This window comes from Narcine bancroftii, chromosome 2 (genome assembly GCF_036971445.1).
Source record: "Narcine bancroftii isolate sNarBan1 chromosome 2, sNarBan1.hap1, whole genome shotgun sequence".
NCBI classification, from domain to species: Eukaryota; Metazoa; Chordata; class Chondrichthyes; order Torpediniformes; family Narcinidae; genus Narcine; species Narcine bancroftii.
In genome coordinates this window covers 79,794,189-79,812,857 of record NC_091470.1, presented here as the reverse complement: position 1 = coordinate 79,812,857, position 18,669 = coordinate 79,794,189, and the positions used below count along the sequence as shown (strand labels likewise).

Genomic DNA, 18,669 nt, shown 5'->3' with positions numbered 1-18,669 from the left:
ATAGAAAAGAGCCACTGTATTGAAAAAGATAAAGCTGGATATTGGCTTCAGCTATGTTACAATTGGTTTTCCATGAGACAAATGATAATTCTTATTTCTCTGCCTTTACATATCAAGAACAATTTAAAGAAAGTAACAGCCAAAGTCACCAACCCATTTGGAAAATGTCACTTTTTTTCAGTATTGTTCTGGCTTTCCAATCAGTAAAGGCAAGAAAAGCCTCACCTCCAAAATAAATAGGAGTTTAAAAAAAACCCACTGGCAGAAATACCTATTCTAATCCTCTCTTGCAACCATGCAGAATGTCATCATGGTGTGGTAATAGCCATTGTTGCTACAAGTGCTCTGGTCTCAAGACATGTTGCACTTAATTCTCCCCTCACCAAGGTCACTTCTCAAGATCTTTCTCCCAATATAACAATTTCATCAACAAAAACATTCAACTTGATTTCCCTAAGAATATATTGTGAATGATTTTCTTTGTAGACACCAAATCCAAATATCTTTCAAAAGTTTGATCCAGACTTATTCAAATTAATTTACATGTGCCCCTCATATTTTCAACTATCAAGGGGGAACCAGTCTCTCTCTCATTCCCTGTGATTCTGTATAATTCTCAATCAAAATTGTTAGACAACCCAACATTTATTTTCCAATGGGCAAAACCTTATCCAGCTGAACAATGGGAAAACTAACTGATCTCCTAAATTCTAAACTTTAGATCCATTTTCATTCTTATAAACCACCATTTCAAGTTGAAGTTAAATAGTTCCAAAGCTTTGATCTATTGCAAAGATATCTTCTTATTGCTCAAAAGTCCTTTCAGCCATTTCCTTTATGCACAACTTTTAATTTCTCAAACGAACAAGAATGTAATTTGAAGTAGGAAGGCACTAAGCGACACTATTATTCAACATCCAGTACCATGTCTTATCAATTTACAACTCATTTATCATCCAACAGCCTAAATATCTAAAAATCCAATTCTTGGTCTTAAATATATTAAAGAACTGAGCAGTGGCAGCAGACCTCTGAGGTAAAGAATTCCAAGGATTCATAACCCACTCTTTCAAAGGAATTGTTAACCTTGGAGTTACTTGGCTATCCACTGATCCTGAGACTATGGCACTTAGTTCTCCAGCTCGTAGGAATGGCCCCTCAGAATCCATCCTGCATTATCTCTCAGAATCCTGTCTGTCTTAATGAGATCACTGCTGGGTTCTCTAAACTCCAATGATTGTAGATTAACTGTCATAACCTATTCTTCCTAATAAAGTAATTTATTAAATTTCCATTAATTCTAAGCATATTTATTTTTAGGTATGGAGATCAAAGATCAGAGCTTCTGAGGTTTTATATTTCAGTGATGTTCGCTCATAAGTTTAGGTAATATGGCTGTATAGGTACTCTGGGATAGTCTGCTTTCACAAGGAAAATAGAAGGTGATCTAAATATAATGGAAGATGAAGTCAGAATATTCCAGTACAAACCTTTCAGCAACAGCAAGGAGACGTTCTGGACGGAAAGTACCTTCAGTATCAATATACATCGCTTTTCCTTCTCCACCCCCACGGTCAATGGGTAACTGTAGCCAGTAAGGCAAAGGGGAGAAAACAAAACAAGGAGTTCCTTCCACATTGACAACTTCCATATCCTTAAAACTGTTCACGAAGAAGAATTTAAGAGATGTCGTTCCACATTTGGCAGCCGATGCTGAACAGCCACCAGTGGCATGAGATGGCAATGCTGACCTTGTTGGTTTACAAGAACAAGGCATGTATATTTCTTTACATTTAAATAGTAAAGTCATAAAAAATCTTCCCAATTTCCCCACAAAAGATATTCTGAAACAATCACTGAAAAATAATCAGGTGAAGTAAAAACATCAGTCTTCTTTTAAAATAGTTGACTCAAGGACAAATATTGCTTAACTGTTCACATCTGAACTATGCAAAACCAAATGCAATGAGGAAGAAGAAATGGATGGCAATTGCCAAGGCAATTGAGAAAGTGACTTAAGTATAAAAATGTACCTGACATGTCACTGCCAACGTATGGCAGAGCTGAGTTTTCCCTGTACGAAACTCTCCAAACATCTCAGTGATTGAACCAGTTTCTATCCCACCTGAAACACCAAACAGAGCTTGTAGAATCACAGCATCAATGAAAAAAAAATCCTCATCTAGAAAGGAAATGTAAAAATTTCTAATTTAAGACTCGAATCTTTTTCTTTGAACCACTGTTGCTCTAGTTTGGATATTCTGGAATGAAATGTAAATAGTTGCTTTCAAAGTCAGAATCATACTGCACAGAGCAGACCTATCCATCCAACTTGTTCATGCTAACCAAGTTGCCATTCTGGGCTCATTTGACTGTGTTTATCATGTATTGATCATATACAAGAGTATGTTACCTTGATGTATGTTTCCATTCTTTTTGGTGTGGCTCAAAGCCTTCATAAACAAAAATCAAGATGGGGTTCTGTATCAGATCAATTAATTAGGATTATGACTTTTATGTGAGCATAATGACAAGCAGGATGGGCACAAGTTTCTGCAAGATGCTCCATCTTGTTACTGATGTCTTTCAGGGCTCTTATGGAAGCACCTTCTGCACATTTCCGAGACTAACAAGGTGCCTGAAACTCAATCTTGTATCCCTTCTACGTATCTCATCTAATTCTCCCCGTACAACCGATCTCCAAAGGTGAGGAGATCTATCGTCACATCTTTACTTTCAGCCGATTCCCCATTATGAGGATCAAATAATTCAGAAGTTACTTTTTGCCAATTTTCAGAGCATCTAAATATAGATTTCATTTGTCTCTGATTTATCGCCATCCTCTGAATTTTGTAGGCATGCACATTCTACTGTGAAGATACTAAAATATTAAGTACAATTCCGAAGTTCAAGCTTCCAAAGCTTGTCTAGTAATCACAAGCTTGAAGCCTATAAATGCACACAACACATTTGGCTTTTGTACAGATGATCAAGTGTAGGCAGTTATTAATTTCTCACAAAACTTTCATTTTGCTTCTTGGCAATGCACTGACCAAACAGAGACAATTTTAAACTAAGTGATGGCACTAGTAACTGCTATCTCTAGCAACAAAATAGCAAGGAACATCCTTGGGATACTCAACATGTCTTCATTAAAATAAATAGATGATTTATGAACTCATAACATGATTTATTTAATTCCTCTGTCATTTTCTTATTCATTCTTCTAAATCTGCAGGGGACCACATTTGCTCTTGCTCATCTGGTTTTCTTACAAGAGCTTTTACTAGCTTACTTACATATTTTCTTTGCTTTCAATCAATTTCTTGGGGGAAATTAAACTCCTAATCTATCTTACTGCTTTTACTGGCAACTTAATAGGCCTCATCAAAATTCAAAAGTCTTTAATTTCTCCTGTAATCCATGTATCATCTTCATTTTATGTAACAAGCATCATAGAAAAGTGCACTTTGTCAAGTCATTTAGTATTACGACTTCAACTGTTTGACATCTTTTCTTCTGTCAATATAGTTCCCTCAACCTACCCAAGCATCCAACCCTTTTATGTCTACACAAGATTCCTTTCTTTACATTGAAAACATTGGTTTCAGATTTAATTTTAAAAGCTTAGAATTGTACATGCTACTTAATGTTTTCAACTTTCTTTGCAACAATTAATCTTTTCTTATTGAACAATCTGAGGTCTAAAGTAGCCTGTTTTCTTGTTACTTCCCTCACATTCACTCCAGGAATTTATTCCACATTGCTGAGACTAATTTAATTGCTCAGTCTATATATAGATAAAAATGATCATCAATTAAAGTTTTACATACACTTATCCTTTCATCATTTATACAGTGCTATAACATATTCTACGTAGCGGTCCATAAACAACAACTACCAATATTTGCTATGTAGTTTATTTGGATTCAAAGTAATTCTAATTCTATGCCATAATCTCCCACGCCAAAATTCTTGCTGATTGGTATCTTATCAACAACATTCCCTCCTCCTCCTCATTACTGAATGTTAAATATCCTTTATGATGGTATCTCATAGTTCTAGAGGTCAGGATCAGGGTTTTTCTTGTGAATGGTTTCTTCCTGGTGCTTCCTATTTTCTCCCACTTCCCAAAGATATGTGGTTGGTAGATGAAATGGCTACTGTAAATGACTCCTGGTATGGAGTTAAATGAGAATCTAGGAGGAATTGATGGGAATATAGGGTAAAAAATGTGGCCAGTGTAGGATCAGTAAATGGGTGCACAAGAGCCTCTTACAAATGTTGTATGACTTGTGTTTAATTTCAAGCTTTGGTCATCCTGCAGCCTTGCTTGCGTAAACATTACATCCATTCCCTATTATTTGGTAAATCATCCAACCTACTGTAGAGCAATGTCCATTCTCTACTGATGCTTTGTCAATCTTAAATGAGAATTGGCAGGTTGGCATGCAGGTCTGAAAGGAAGGAGAGGAAAATGAACAGTTAGACTAATGGGCTGAAGTGCTTTAATTTCAAGGCATGGAGTATTAGGGTAGGTTAGATGTACAGAGCTTAGATCTGTACATGGAATTATGACACAGTGGCCATTACAAAAGACAGCTACAAGAGGGATAGTACTGCAGTTCAATGTTCCTGGGTTCAAAGTTTAAGAGCGACAGAGAGGGAGGTAAATAAGGAGGAGGATTTGCATTAATAACCAGGAAAACTGTCACAGCTGCACTTAGAGGATGTATTAGTGGGATCATCAGTTGGGGCAGTAGGGATAAAGATCAAAAACAACAAAAATACAATAATTTTGATACAGTTATACTACAATCCCATGTAAGCCTCCAATAGCCACCAAGAGAGGCACATACTTTGGCTTGGCTTCGCGGACGAAGATTTATGGAGGGGGTAAAAAGTCCACGTCAGCTGCAGGCTCGTTTGTGGCTGACCAGTCCGATGCGGGACAGGCAGACACGATTGCAGCGGTTGCAAGGGAAAATTGGTTGGTTGGGGTTGGGTGTTGGGTTTTTCCTCCTTTGCCTTTTGTCAGTGAGGTGGGCTCTGCGGTCTTCTTCAAAGGAGGCTGCTGCCCGCCAAACTGTGAGGCGCCAAGATGCACGGTTTGAGGCGTTATCAGCCCACTGGCGGTGGTCAATGTGGCAGGCACCAAGAGATTTCTTTAGGCAGTCCTTGTACCTTTTCTTTGGTGCACCTCTGTCACGGTGGCCAGTGGAGAGCTCGCCATATAATACGATCTTGGGAAGGCGATGGTCCTCCATTCTGGAGACGTGACCCATCCAGCGCAGCTGGATCTTCAGCAGCGTGGACTCGATGCTGTCGACCTCTGCCATCTCGAGTACCTCGACGTTAGGGGTGTGAGCGCTCCAATGGATGTTGAGGATGGAGCGGAGACAACGCTGGTGGAAGCGTTCTAGGAGCCGTAGGTGGTGCCGGTAGAGGACCCATGATTCGGAGCCGAACAGGAGTGTGGGTATGACAACGGCTCTGTATACGCTTATCTTTGTGAGGTTTTTCAGTTGGTTGTTTTTCCAGACTCTTTTGTGTAGTCTTCCAAAGGCGCTATTTGCCTTGGCGAGTCTGTTGTCTATCTCATTGTCGATCCTTGCATCTGATGAAATGGTGCAGCCGAGATAGGTAAACTGGTTGACCGTTTTGAGTTTTGTGTGCCCGATGGGGATGTGGGGGGGCTGGTAGTCATGGTGGGGAGCTGGCTGATGGAGGACCTCAGTTTTCTTCAGGCTGACTTCCAGGCCAAACATTTTGGCAGTTTCCGCAAAGCAGGACGTCAAGCGCTGAAGAGCTGGCTCTGAATGGGCAACTAAAGCGGCATCATCTGCAAAGAGTAGTTCACGGACAAGTTTCTCTTGTGTCTTGGTGTGAGCTTGCAGGCGCCTCAGATTGAAGAGACTGCCATCCGTGCGGTACCGGATGTAAACAGCGTCTTCATTGTTGGGGTCTTTCATGGCTTGGTTCAGCATCATGCTGAAGAAGATTGAAAAGAGGGTTGGTGCGAGAACACAGCCTTGCTTCACGCCATTGTTAATGGAGAAGGGTTCAGAGAGCTCATTGCTGTATCTGACCCGACCTTGTTGGTTTTCGTGCAGTTGGATAATCATGTTGAGGAACTTTGGGGGACATCCGATGCGCTCTAGTATTTGCCAAAGCCCTTTCCTGCTCACGGTGTCGAAGGCTTTGGTGAGGTCAACAAAGGTGATGTAGAGTCCTTTGTTTTGTTCTCTACACTTTTCTTGGAGCTGTCTGAGGGCAAAGACCATGTCAGTGGTTCCTCTGTTAGCGCGAAAGCCGCACTGTGATTCTGGGAGAATATTCTCAGCGACACTAGGTATTATTCTATTTAGTAGAATCCTAGCGAAGATTTTGCCTGCAATGGAGAGCAACGTGATTCCCCTGTAGTTTGAGCAGTCTGATTTCTCGCCTTTGTTTTTGTACAGGGTGATGATGGTGGCATCACGAAGATCCTGAGGCAGTTTACCTTGGTCCCAACAAAGCTTGAAAAACTCATGCAGTTTGGCATGCAGAGTTTTGCCGCCAGCCTTCCAGACTTCTGGGGGGATTCCATCCATACCTGTTGCTTTGCCACTTTTCAGTTGTTCGATTGCCTTATATGTCTCATCCAGGGTGGGAACCTCATCCAGCTCTAGCCTTAGGGGCTGTTGAGGGAGCTGGAGCAGGGCAGAATCTTGGACTGAGCGGTTGGTACTGAAAAGAGATTGGAAGTGTTCTGACCATCGGTTGAGGATGGAGATCTTGTCGCTGAGGAGGACTTTGCCGTCTGAGCTGCGCAGCGGGCTTTGGACTTGGGGTGAGGGGCCGTACACAGCCTTTAGAGCCTCGTAGAAACCCCTGAAGTCGCCAATGTCCGCGCTGAGCTGTGTTCGTTTGGCGAGGCTAGTCCACCACTCATTTTGGATCTCCCGGAGTTTGCGCTGAAGATGGCTGCATGCGCGACGGAAGGCTTGTTTCTTCTCTGGACAGGACGGCTTTGTAAGGTGAGCCTGGTGGGCAGCTCGCTTCTTTGCCAGCAGCTCCTGGATTTCCTGGCTGTTTTCGTCAAACCAGTCCTTGTTTTTCCTGGAGGAGAAGCCCAGTACCTCTTCAGTGGATTGCAGTATGGTAGTCTTCAACTGATCCCAGAGGGTTTCAGGGGACGGGTCCGTGAGGCGGGTTGCAACGTCGAGCTTTGCTTTGAGGTTTGCCTGGAAGTTTCCTCTCGCTTCGTCTGACTGCAGTTTTCCAACATTGAACCTCTTTCTGGGGGCTTTATTGTTCCTGGGCTTTGGCTTGAAGTGAAGGTTGAGCTTGCAGCGAACCAGCCGGTGGTCAGTGTGGCATTCCGCGCTAGGCATGACCCTGGTGTGGAGCACATCTTGTTTGTCACTTTCTCGCACCAGGATGTAGTCCAGGAGGTAGACAGATTATGAAAAGGTGCAAAAACAACAGGGTCATCATAGTGGAGACTTTAATTTCCCCAATATTACCAGTGTCAGAGACTTAGATAGGTCAGAATTTATTAGCTGCATCCAGGAAGATTTTTTTTGAAGCAGTATATAGGTAGTGCACAGGGAAGGGGCCAGCCTCAGGCCCAAAACGTCAGCAATATATCTTTGTCTCCTATGGACAGTGGCAGCAAGAGGTCACGTCAGGGGTGGAGGCAAGTGGGGGTGGCAGAGGTATAGGCAATGCAAAGAGTATTGTAGGAAAGCCAGGGAACCCTAGAGTGTGGATTGGCACATGAAATTATGTTATTGTGGCCATTAGTGAAACTTGGTTGTTGGAGGGCAGGACTGGCAGCTCAATCTTCGGGGATTCTGTCGTTTCAGACGCGATAGAGCGGGAGGGATGAAAGGGGGAGGAGTGGCATTGCTTATCAGGTAAAATATCACAGCTGTGCTCAGGCAGGGCAGACCTGAGGGCTCCTCTATTGAGACTTTGTGAGTGGAGCTCAGGACAGGAAAGGCATGACCACATACATGGGATTGTATTATAGACAGCACAATAATCAACATGAATTGGAGGAGAGATAGCAGACTGCTACAGGAAACAAAGTTGTGATAGAAGGAGATTTTAACTTTCCACATATTGACTGGGACTCGAATACTGTAAAAGGGCTGGATAGTTTGGAGTTTGTCAAAGGTGCTAGATTATTTTCACCAGTTCAGCATAGGCAACAGCAAATGAATAAAGGACCAATAAATATTACAAACAATAGGCAATTAAGTTAAATGATTGAATGGATGAATTTTGGAAAAGCCCATTTGGTTCTGTACTACCATGAAGTTCCTTTGTGCTTCATATGTAAAATCATCCAAGAACAAACTGCAGAGCCACAAAAATCAGCAACTAAAAGAACACAAGTTCTTTTTTAAACGGATAGTGACAACAATCACTCAAATATGAAATAAATAATCGCATAAAAATGAAACCTTTTTGCAACTCATCAGAAAGCGAAGCACGTAGCAAGATCGAGTCAACATTCAAACGTAGATTGATAAATATTGAGTAACGGACACATCACAATGGCAATGACCATTTTTAAGAGAGGAGTCAAAATGGAGTCTCACTGACACTTTCTCAAGAGCATTTAGTGAAGGGCAGTAAATGATTGTCTTGTCATTAATGTATGCACCTTATCCAAAAGAACAGCACACAAGTAAAACTACAGAACAGTTTGCATGGATGAAAAACAAAAATAACCACTTGATTTTATTGGAAAATCCAAGTAGGATTGCACAAAAGCTACAGATTATCTTTGCTGAAGGATTTTTAAAAAGTCGAAGGTGGAAATCTGAAATTGTATGAGAAAATGTTAGAAGCACTCAACTTAGTATTTCCAGCATTTACAGTTTTCATTGCAGGACCTGTGGCAAAAGGAATGCCAAATACAGTAAAACCTGATATCAGGAAATTCAAGCAACGAGCAGACTCAAGCAATCAGCAAAAAATAAAAATCATGGAAAATAAATACTATATTTGATGACATACAAGACCCACCCTTCCCCCCCCCAAAAAAAATTCCCCCAAAATCCCCCCAGGTAACATTTTGGTGTCACCATTTTGGACATTGAAATAAAAATGTAGTGAAGGCTTTCATCCGCAAGATGGCGACAGGAAGAAAGCACTCAAGCTACTCACCCAGCTTCAAGAAGCCCATGGAGGTGGAGCTGTCTGGGAAGCGGGCCCAAAACTTCACAGACCATCTTCCCTCAGGTGGCCCTTGCTTTCCGGAGTTGCTACCACTGCTCACTTCTCCCGGTGAAAAGGCCAACCACAGCAATCCCTACTAGCAGCGCAACGGCAGTGTTTGTAATACATGCCAGGCCGCTCACTCACTGCCACTTGCCCCTGCACCTCATTCAATTTGCTTGGGGTGGGGGGGGGTAGCATTGTGCTTGACAAAGGCTCAGTGTAGAACCTGATCACCAATGCCCAGTGCTCCCCTCAAAGCAAGCGATCGATCATCTGCTCCCAACGAAGGTGGGGCCTGCTTGTTGCTCTGGTGACCAGCTTCTCTCCCTTCCACCCTCACGTGCTCGTGGGTCCCAGCGCACCTGTCAATCAATCAGCCTTTGCACAGTGGAGGGGTAAGCAGCGGGAAGGAGTACATGCTGCTATTGCTCATGTGCGAGGAAGCTTCGGCACCTTGGCCATGCAAGGCTGGAGGGTTTCCATAGAGGTGAGTGAAGGCACACACACACTATCTACAAGGGGCCTTGCAGGAGGAATCCATTTGCTAACTTTCCCTTAAATTCAGTGAAACAAATATTTCCTAAAATGGTTGGGGGAGGGGGGGGGGGGGTTCTTGCATGCTGTCAAATACGGTAGGTAAAAAAGACAGAAAATTAAAATTGGCATGCCTCACCCTTAGTTCACCAATCACACAACATGCAATCTCAAGGAACCGGAAAATTCACTTATCTGGTATCTACCAATCGCCATGGGTGCTGGATTTATGGAGGGGTATGTCCACGTCTGCTGCAGGCTCGTTGGTGACTGACAAGTCCGATGCGGGACAGGCAGACACGGTTGCAGCGGTTGCAAGGGAAAATTGGTTGGTTGGGGTTGAGTGTTGAGTTTTTCCTCCTTTGTCTTTTGTCAGTGAGGTGGGCTCTGCGGTCTTCTTCAAAGGAGGTTGCTGCCCGCCGAACTGTGAGGCGCCAAGATGCACGGTTTGAGGCGCTATCAGCCCACTGGCGGTGGTCAATGTGGCAGGCACCAAGAGATTTCTTTAAGCAGTCCTTGTACCTCTTCTTTGGTGCACCTCTGTCATGGTGGCCAGTGGAGACCTCGCCATAGAACACGATCTTGGGAAGGCGAAGGTCCTCCATTCTGGAGACGTGACCTACCCAGCGCAGTTGAATCTTTAGCAGCATGGATTCGATGCTGTCGGCCTCTGCCATCTCGAGTACTTCGATGTTAGGGATGAAGTTGCTCCAATGAATGTTGAGGATGGAGCGGAGACAACGCTGGTGGAAGCATTCTAGGAGCCATAGGTGATGCTGGTAGAGGACCCATGATTCGGAGCCAAACAGGAGTGTCGGTATGACAATGGCTCTGTATACGCTAATCTTTGTGAGGTTTTTCAGTTGGTTGTTTTTCCAGACTCTGTGTAGTCTTCCAAAGGCGCTATTTGCCTTGGCGAGTCTGTTGTCTATCTCGTTGTCGATCTTTGCATCCGATGAAATAGTGCAGCCGAGATAGGTAAATTGGTTGACTGTTTTGAGTTTTGTGTGCCCGATGGAGATGTGGGGGGGCTGGTAGTCATGGTGGGGAGCTAGCTGATGGAGGACCTCAGTTTTCTTCAGCATGACTTCCAGGCCAAACATTTTGGCAGTTTCCGCAAAACAGGACGTCAAGCGCTGAAGAGCTGGCCCTGAATGGGCAACTAAAGCAGCATCGTCTGCAAAGAGTAGTTCACGGACAAGTTTCTCTTGCGTCTTGGTGTGAGCTTGCAGGCGCCTCAGATTGAAGAGACTGCCATCCGTGCGGTACCGGATGTAAACAGCATCTTCATTGTTGAGGTGTTTCATGGCTTGTTTCAGCATCATGATGAAGAAGATTGAAAAGAGGATTGGTGCAAGAATGCAGCCTTGCTTCACGCCATTGTTAATGGAGAAGGGTTCAGAGAGCTCATTGCTGTATCTGATCCGACCTTGTTGGTTTTCGTGCAATTGGATAACCATGTTGAGGAACTTTGGGGGGCATCCGAGGCGCTCTAGTATTTGCCAAAGCCCTTTCCTGCTCATGGTGTCGAAGGCTTTGGTGAGGTCAACAAAGGTGATGTAGAGTCCTTTGTTTTGTTCTCTGCACTTTTCTTGGAGCTGTCTGAGGGCAAAGACCATGTCAGTAGTTCCTCTGTTTGTGCGAAAGCCGCACTGTGATTTTGGGAGGACATTCTTGGCGACACTAGGTATTATTCTATTTAGGAGAATCCTAGCGAAGATTTTGTCTGCAATGGAGAGCAGCATGATTCTCCTGTAGTTTGAGCAGTCTGATTTCTCACCTTTGTTTTCGTACAGGGTGATGATGATGGCATCACGAAGGTCCTGAGGCAGCTTTCCTTGGTCTCAGCAGAGCTTGAAAAACTAATGCAGTTTGGCATGCAGAGTTTTGCCGCCAGCCTTCCAGGTCTCTGGCGGGGATTCCATCCATACCTGCTGCTTTGTCACTTTTCAGTTGTTCAATTGCCTTATTTGTCTCTTCCCAGGTGAGGACCTCATCCAGCTCTAGCCTTAGTCTGCAATTATCTCAATGTAAACTACCTCACAATTTGGTTATAATTATTCGAAACCCCTGCAAGCAAACATGGGTTCATTTAAAACTATATTCCCCGAGTATGCTTTCAACTGAAAAGGTAAATCAAATCAATTTAAATGTTGTATTGACTGAACACCTGAAACAGACTTGCATTTGTCATTTTGCAGTTTGTCAGTTGGGAAATATTTTATGTACTTTCATACTTTATTTGGCAGTGCAGCCAACATGTCAGCACATTTATTTTCTTGTACTAGAACAGCCATGTACCTTCAATCACAGTCAAATACCTGGAAAGCAGGACTGGAAGGCAGGCTGTGTTCAAGTTGCAGTGAACATGATATTAAGCTGGTAATCATCTGGTAAGTAAGATTAAGAGCAAGACAGAGTGTGTCCAGGTCCAATAACTTCCTGTTAAAGTGAAGAACAAGGCCAGCAACATTTGGGAACTCTGGATGACCAGAGATAGAGTCTTAGGTCAAGATTTTAAAAAGCCATATATCAGGTTAATACAATCTATTGAGTATTGGTGATGTGAGAGTGAAGGCCAAAGATAGCTCTGGCAGATAGGATAACACTAAAGGCAAAAATGTAATGAGGGAAGAGAAGAGAAAAGGGCCCTTGCATAATAACAAGGTCAACTGCATATCATAGATGGGCAAAGGCCAAAGCAAGTATTTCTCACCTGCATGCAGTGTGGATAACCATAATACATGGGAGCAGAATTAGGTCATTTAGCTCATCAAATCTGCCACCATCCAATCATGAGCTGATCCATTTTCCCACTCAGCCCCACTGCCTGGTCTTCTCCTTTGATGCCCTGGCTAATCAAGAACCTACTAATTTTTGTCTTAAATACACCCAATGACTTGGCCTTTACAATCTCCTATGGCAACAAATTCCACAGATTTAAGACACTGCCAAAAGAAATTCTTCTGCATCTCTATTCTAAGCAGACACCCTTCAATCCTGACGTTTGCCGTCATCCTAGATCAGGGGTGGACATACAGCATGGTAACAGGCCTTTTCAGCCCACGACTAAGTACTAAAGGTGTACATGTTTACGTTGTCGCCAGGTCCAGATTATAGCTCATGGTATCCAGGGCAAGCTAGTCAATTGGATACAAACTTGGCTTGGTGATAAGAATTAGAGGCTGGTAGTAGATGGCTGTTTTTCAGACTGGCAGCCTGTTAGAAGTGTGTGCTGAAAAGATTAGTGCTGGGTTTCCTATTGTTCAACATTAATATTAATAATTTTGATGAGTATGTAGGTAACATGGTCAATAAGCTTACAGGGAACACCAAAAATTAGTAGTATAATGAAGATTACAACAAGATCTTGATCAACTGGATCAATGGCAATTGGAGCTCAATTTGGATAAATTTAGGACTTGCAAGTAAGTTGTAGCATACTGGCAAGTATTGTGGAACTAAGACCAAGGGATACAGATACATAGTTCCCTGAAAGTGGCAATACATGTCAGCAGAGTGGTAAAGTCATTGGCACAGTTGCCTTCATCACTCAGGGTAGTGAATACAGGAATTGAAAAATCCTTGGGACAAGACTTTAGCAAGGTCATATTTGGAATATGGGTGCATTTCTGGTCATCTCCCTATAATAAGGACATCAGTAAACTAGAAAGGGTGCAAAAAAGTTCACAAGAATTTTACTAGAACAAAAAGCTTGAGTTGGGGCAGCATGGTTGGTGTAGCAGTTAGCACAATGCCTTTACAGTACCAGTGATCAGGATTCGAATCCTGCGCTGTCTATAAGGAGTTTGTATGTTCTCACTTTGTCTGTGTGGGTTTTCCCCGGGGGTTCTGGTTTCCTCCAACTGTTTGAAATGTAACAAGAGTGTAGGTTAATTAGATACAAATTGTGGGGCACAGACTCATGGACCGAAATGGCCTGTTAACGTGCTGTAGAAGAACACCTAGATTTGAAGAGAGAAAGGAACCAGAATCTTAAAGTTAATGAAGGGGGAGGGGGGTGGTAAAAGTAGATGGCAATCAAAGGGTGGGGGGGAACATTCTCTCAAGTGTATATATTTCAATGCAAGGAGCATTGTAAGAAAAGTGGATGAGCTTAGAGCATGGATTGACACACAGAAATATGATATTGTGGCCATCAGTGAAACTTGGTTGCAAGAAGGCATGAATGGCAGCTAAATATTGTTTTAGGCCTTGATGATAGAATGGCGGGGGGGCGGGGGGTGAAAAAAGGTGGAGGAGTCATATTGCTTGTTAGACAAAACATTACAGCAGTGCTCTGGCAGGATAGATTGGAGGGCTTATCCAGTGAAGCTATTTAGGTGGAATTGAGGAATGGGAAAGGCATGAAAACACAAATGGAGTGTATTACAGACCACCTAATTAGAGGAGCAAATTTGTAAGGAGATAGCAAATATGTGATTATAGGAGATTTTAACTTTCCACACATTGACTGGGACGCCCATACTCTAAAAGGACTGGATGGGTTGGAATTTGCCAAATGTGTTCAGGAAAGTTTTCTAAATCATAACATAGTATTGGCTTTTTTTTTAAAAAGAGAATAAAGGTGGATAAATCTCCACATTCTGACAAGATATTCCCTAGGACCCTGAGGAAGGGTAGTGAACAAGTAGTGGGGGCTCTGACAAAAATATTTAAAATGTCTCTGGCCACGAAGGAGGTGATGGAGGATTGAACTGTAGCTCACGTTGTTCCGCTGTTTAAAAAAAGACTCCAACAGTAAACCTGGTAATTATAGGCCTGTGAGTCTGACGTCAGTGATGGGTAAGTTTTTTTTTTAAAAATACACAGAGAGGGTGCCTGGAATGCCATATAACCACTTACAGCACAGAACAGGCCAGTTCAGCCCTACTAGTCCATGCCGTAGCAAATCCCCACCCTCCTAGTCCCACTGACCAGCACCCGGTCCATACCCCTCTAGTCCCCTCCTATTCATGTAATGATCCAGTCTTTCCTTAAATGTAACCAATGATCCCGCCTCCATCACGTCTGCCGGAAGCTCATTCCACATCCCTACCACCCTCTGCGTAAAGAAATTTCCCCTCATGTTCCCCTTATAATTTTCCCCCTTCAATCTTAAACCATGTCCTCTAGTTTGAATCTCCCCCTTTCTTAATTGAAAAAGCCTATCCACATTTACTCTGTCTGTCCCTTTTAAAATCTTAAACACCTCTATCAAGTCCCCTCTCAATCTTCTACGCTCCAGAGAAAAAAGCCCCAGTCTGCACAACCTTTCCCTGTAACTCAGACCCTGAAATCCTGTCAACATTCTCGTGAACCTTCTCTGCACTCTCTCTATTTTGTTTATATCTTTCCTATAATTTGGTGACCAAAACTGTACATAGTACTCCAAATTTGGCCTCACCAATGCCTTGTACAATTTCATCATAACCTCCCTACTCTTGAATTCAATACTCCCATTTATGAAGGCCAACATTCCAAATGCCTTCTTCACCACACCATCTACCTGAGTATCAGCCTTGAGGGTACTATTTACCATAACTCCTAAATCCCTTTGTTGCTCTGCACTCCTCAATTGTCTACCATTCAATGAATATGACCTATTTAAATTTGCCTTTCCAAAATGCAGCACCTCACATTTATCTGTATTAAATTCCATCAGCCATTTCTCAGCCCACACCTCCAGCCTTCCTAAATCACCTTTTAATATACGGTAATCTACCTCACCGTCCACAACACCACCAATCTTTGTGTCATCCGCAAACTTGCTTATCCAATTCTCTACCCCTACATCCAGATCGTTAATATATATAACAAATAATAGTGGACCCAGGACCGAACCCTGAGGAACTCCACTAGTCACCGGCCTCCAATTGGACAAACAATTTTCTACCACTACTCTCTGACACCTTCCATCCAACCACTGCTGAATCCATTTCACTACCTCCTTATTTATACCTAATGCCTCCACCTTTTTTCCTAACCTCCTGTGGGGAACTTTGTCAAAAGCTTTACTAAAGTCCAAATAGACAACATCCACAGCTTTCCCCTCAACCTTTTTTGTAACCCCCTCGAAGAACTCAATCAGGTTTGTCAAGCATGATCTACCCCTGACAAAACCATGCTGATTACTCCCTATCAATCCTTGTTCCTCCAAAAATTTGTAAATAGCACCCCTCAGAACACTTTCCATCAACTTGTCCACCACAGACGTCAGACTCACGGGCCCCGTGACCAGTGACATCCTAAATATCTCTGTTAATGGCCCCACTATCTGTCCACAAGCCTCCCTGAGTGTCCTTGGGAATATCTTTTTCAACACAGCCATCACTACCTCCTCGGTTATCCTTATATGCTTCATGACCTCCCCACTATTTTTCTTTAATTCAACTGGTTCAACATTTTTTTTCCCTAGTGAATACCGAGGCAAAGAAATCATTCAAAATTTCCCCCATTTCCTCAGACTTCTCATTCAGCCTACCCTCGCTATCTACAAGGGGTCCAATTTTATCTCTCACTAATCTTTTACTTTTAATGTACTTATAGAAACCCTTTGGATTTATTTCTACTCTGTCAGCCAAAGCCTCTTCATGCCTGTTTTTGGCCTTTCTAATTTCTTTCTTAAGATTCCTTCTACACTCCTTGTAGTCCTCCTTCAACTTCTCAGCTCCCTGCTCTTTATACCTCTTGTACACCTCCCTTTTTCTCCTAACCAAATTTCCAATATTCCTCGAAAACCAAGCCTCCCTATGACTTCCAGCCTTTCCTTTGATCCAGACTGGGACATAACTACTCTGTACCCTCAAAATTTCTTTTTTGCCGGGGATGATGGTGGAAGCTGAAACATTGGTAGCATTTAAGAGACTTTTAGACAGACTCATCGATAAAAAAAAAAGGCTATGGGATAGGGAGGATTTAGTAATTTTTTTTAAAAGGAGGGAATATATGGATTAGCATAACATCAAGGGCTGAAGGGCCTACATTGTGCTGTATTGTTCTATGTTCTGAAACATACATTTCATCTTATTTCAAAAAATAAATCTTCAATAAAAATATATACACCTTGTAGAAGTTTATCAAGTTCCTTGGACCCTGTGGTGACCTGGATGATTTCTGACCGTCTCTGATGAAACTCTGTAGCAGTAGTAAATCCCATTGGTACAAGCTTAGCTGCCTCACCCTAAAGGAAAACAAAGAGTAACTATACATGTTCAAAGGACATTTAATTTGACAACAAAACATTTTTTGATTGAATATACACAAGTACTTCACTTTTGTTATAAATACAATACCCAAATTCTACCAGCCTCAAACCATCATGCAAATAGAATTACTCTTTAGATACTAATTAAATCTAGATACTAATTAAATCTAAGACTCAGATTTCAATTCATTAGGTTTCCAGGGGGAAAATGCTTTATTCCAAATCCAAAATCTGATAAGATACTAGTTTTAACAAAAGTTTTCTGCTCTCAGATGTACTTAATCAATTTTGTTTCTGTGATACAATCATGTACTTATTAACTGCACTAGCACTATACATCAGAGATTAATGGCTTCCCAAAGCCATTCCTTTGAATAAAACATCCTTATTAAACTATTTAATATCAGTTTGACTACATTAGTAACACAGAATATTTCACAAAGACTATTTTATTTTGCTCAGGGTGTAATTTTCAATAATTCTGAAACTCAAGCAATACTAAAGTCCAGGGTTTTTTTTTTAAAAAAACAACTCAAACATTGCATACAATTAATTGTAATAAGGAAGCTTGCCACATAATACTAAACATCTGTTAAATTTCTCCAAAACAGTAGTCTAGTCTGCGTGTTTTTTTTTCACCTAAAATGTAACCAACAAAGTAACTGGATGTTTTTCTTTCCAGGAGTTTGAATAGTCATTTAACAAAAAATTTCAAAATGAGATTAAAGCAAGAGAAATCCTTTCTAGTAATAGAAAGGTCAGGTATCATGAATCTCAGATTTAAGAGGACTTGCAAACAAACTAAGAGCAGAATTCTTTAGAGGGACAAATTATAATGATTTGCAATGCATTCCATGAGAAATTATCAAGACCTTCATTAAAACAAAATTTATCACCCTTTCAATGAACTGGCACACAAAAAAAATTACTCCACCGTGCTACGTGATAAAATTTATACAAGAACAAAATAAATGCTGCCAATACTCAACTGAGATGGTAGAAATGTGAAATGAGCTCCAGAGAATTGATAGAGGCAGGTATAATTACATTTAAATAGGAACATAATAGGCAAGGTTTAAAGGATCACGAACCAAAATCCAGACAAATGGAATTAGGTAGACAACTGGGTCAATTGGGTCGAGGGCCTGATTCTATGTTGTAAAACTATCACCTTATGGATCCACAGCCTGATAGAAACATAATGAATATTTCAAGTAAGTGATTCTTCACCTGAATTTATATTGAGGATGAGTGCAAGTATAGAACAACGGAAGTGAACATAAAGGAGATATCTGCAATAGGGTATAATGAGAATTGTGAACAAAAGATCGGTTTGCCTATTATTTGAACAAATACAGAAACAAAAACTAGACATAAATGGTAACAAAGTGCATTGGAAATGATATTGCAATTTAGATCCAAGTCTGTGGTTAATAAGCTATAAATATCTGGGATTGTCTTTTTTTTTGAGGTTCCTTCAAAAGGGGGTCTTGAGGATGGGGTCTTTGCATTTAAATCAGTGAGAACTGGTGCACTAACGTGTCTGTTATAAAAACCTTCTGCTCAGCAGACCCTTCTACCTGCCCAGGGAATGCATGGTCACACTGACTGCCGCAGTTTACATTCCGCCTTCAGCAAATGAGGGAGAAGCAATGAAGAAGCTTATAATGCCATCTACAAAGCCGAAGTGTCTCATCCTGACAGTTGCTTGA

At 41.9% G+C, this 18,669-nt stretch overlaps 1 protein-coding gene across 2 annotated transcripts in view; it reads right to left on the bottom strand.

The window, feature by feature from the left end:
• Positions 1-18,669, bottom strand: part of rad51 (RAD51 recombinase) — a 62,998-nt gene that overhangs the window by 14,915 nt on the left and 29,414 nt on the right. For both annotated transcript variants that reach the window (XM_069917214.1, XM_069917215.1), the window contains exons 4-6: positions 16,816-16,933; positions 2,034-2,125; positions 1,491-1,585 (exon numbers count right to left, since the gene is read on the bottom strand). In XM_069917214.1, coding sequence (XP_069773315.1) covers positions 1,491-1,585; positions 2,034-2,125; positions 16,816-16,933 — 305 coding nt within the window. The remainder of the gene's footprint in view (positions 1-1,490; positions 1,586-2,033; positions 2,126-16,815; positions 16,934-18,669) is intronic.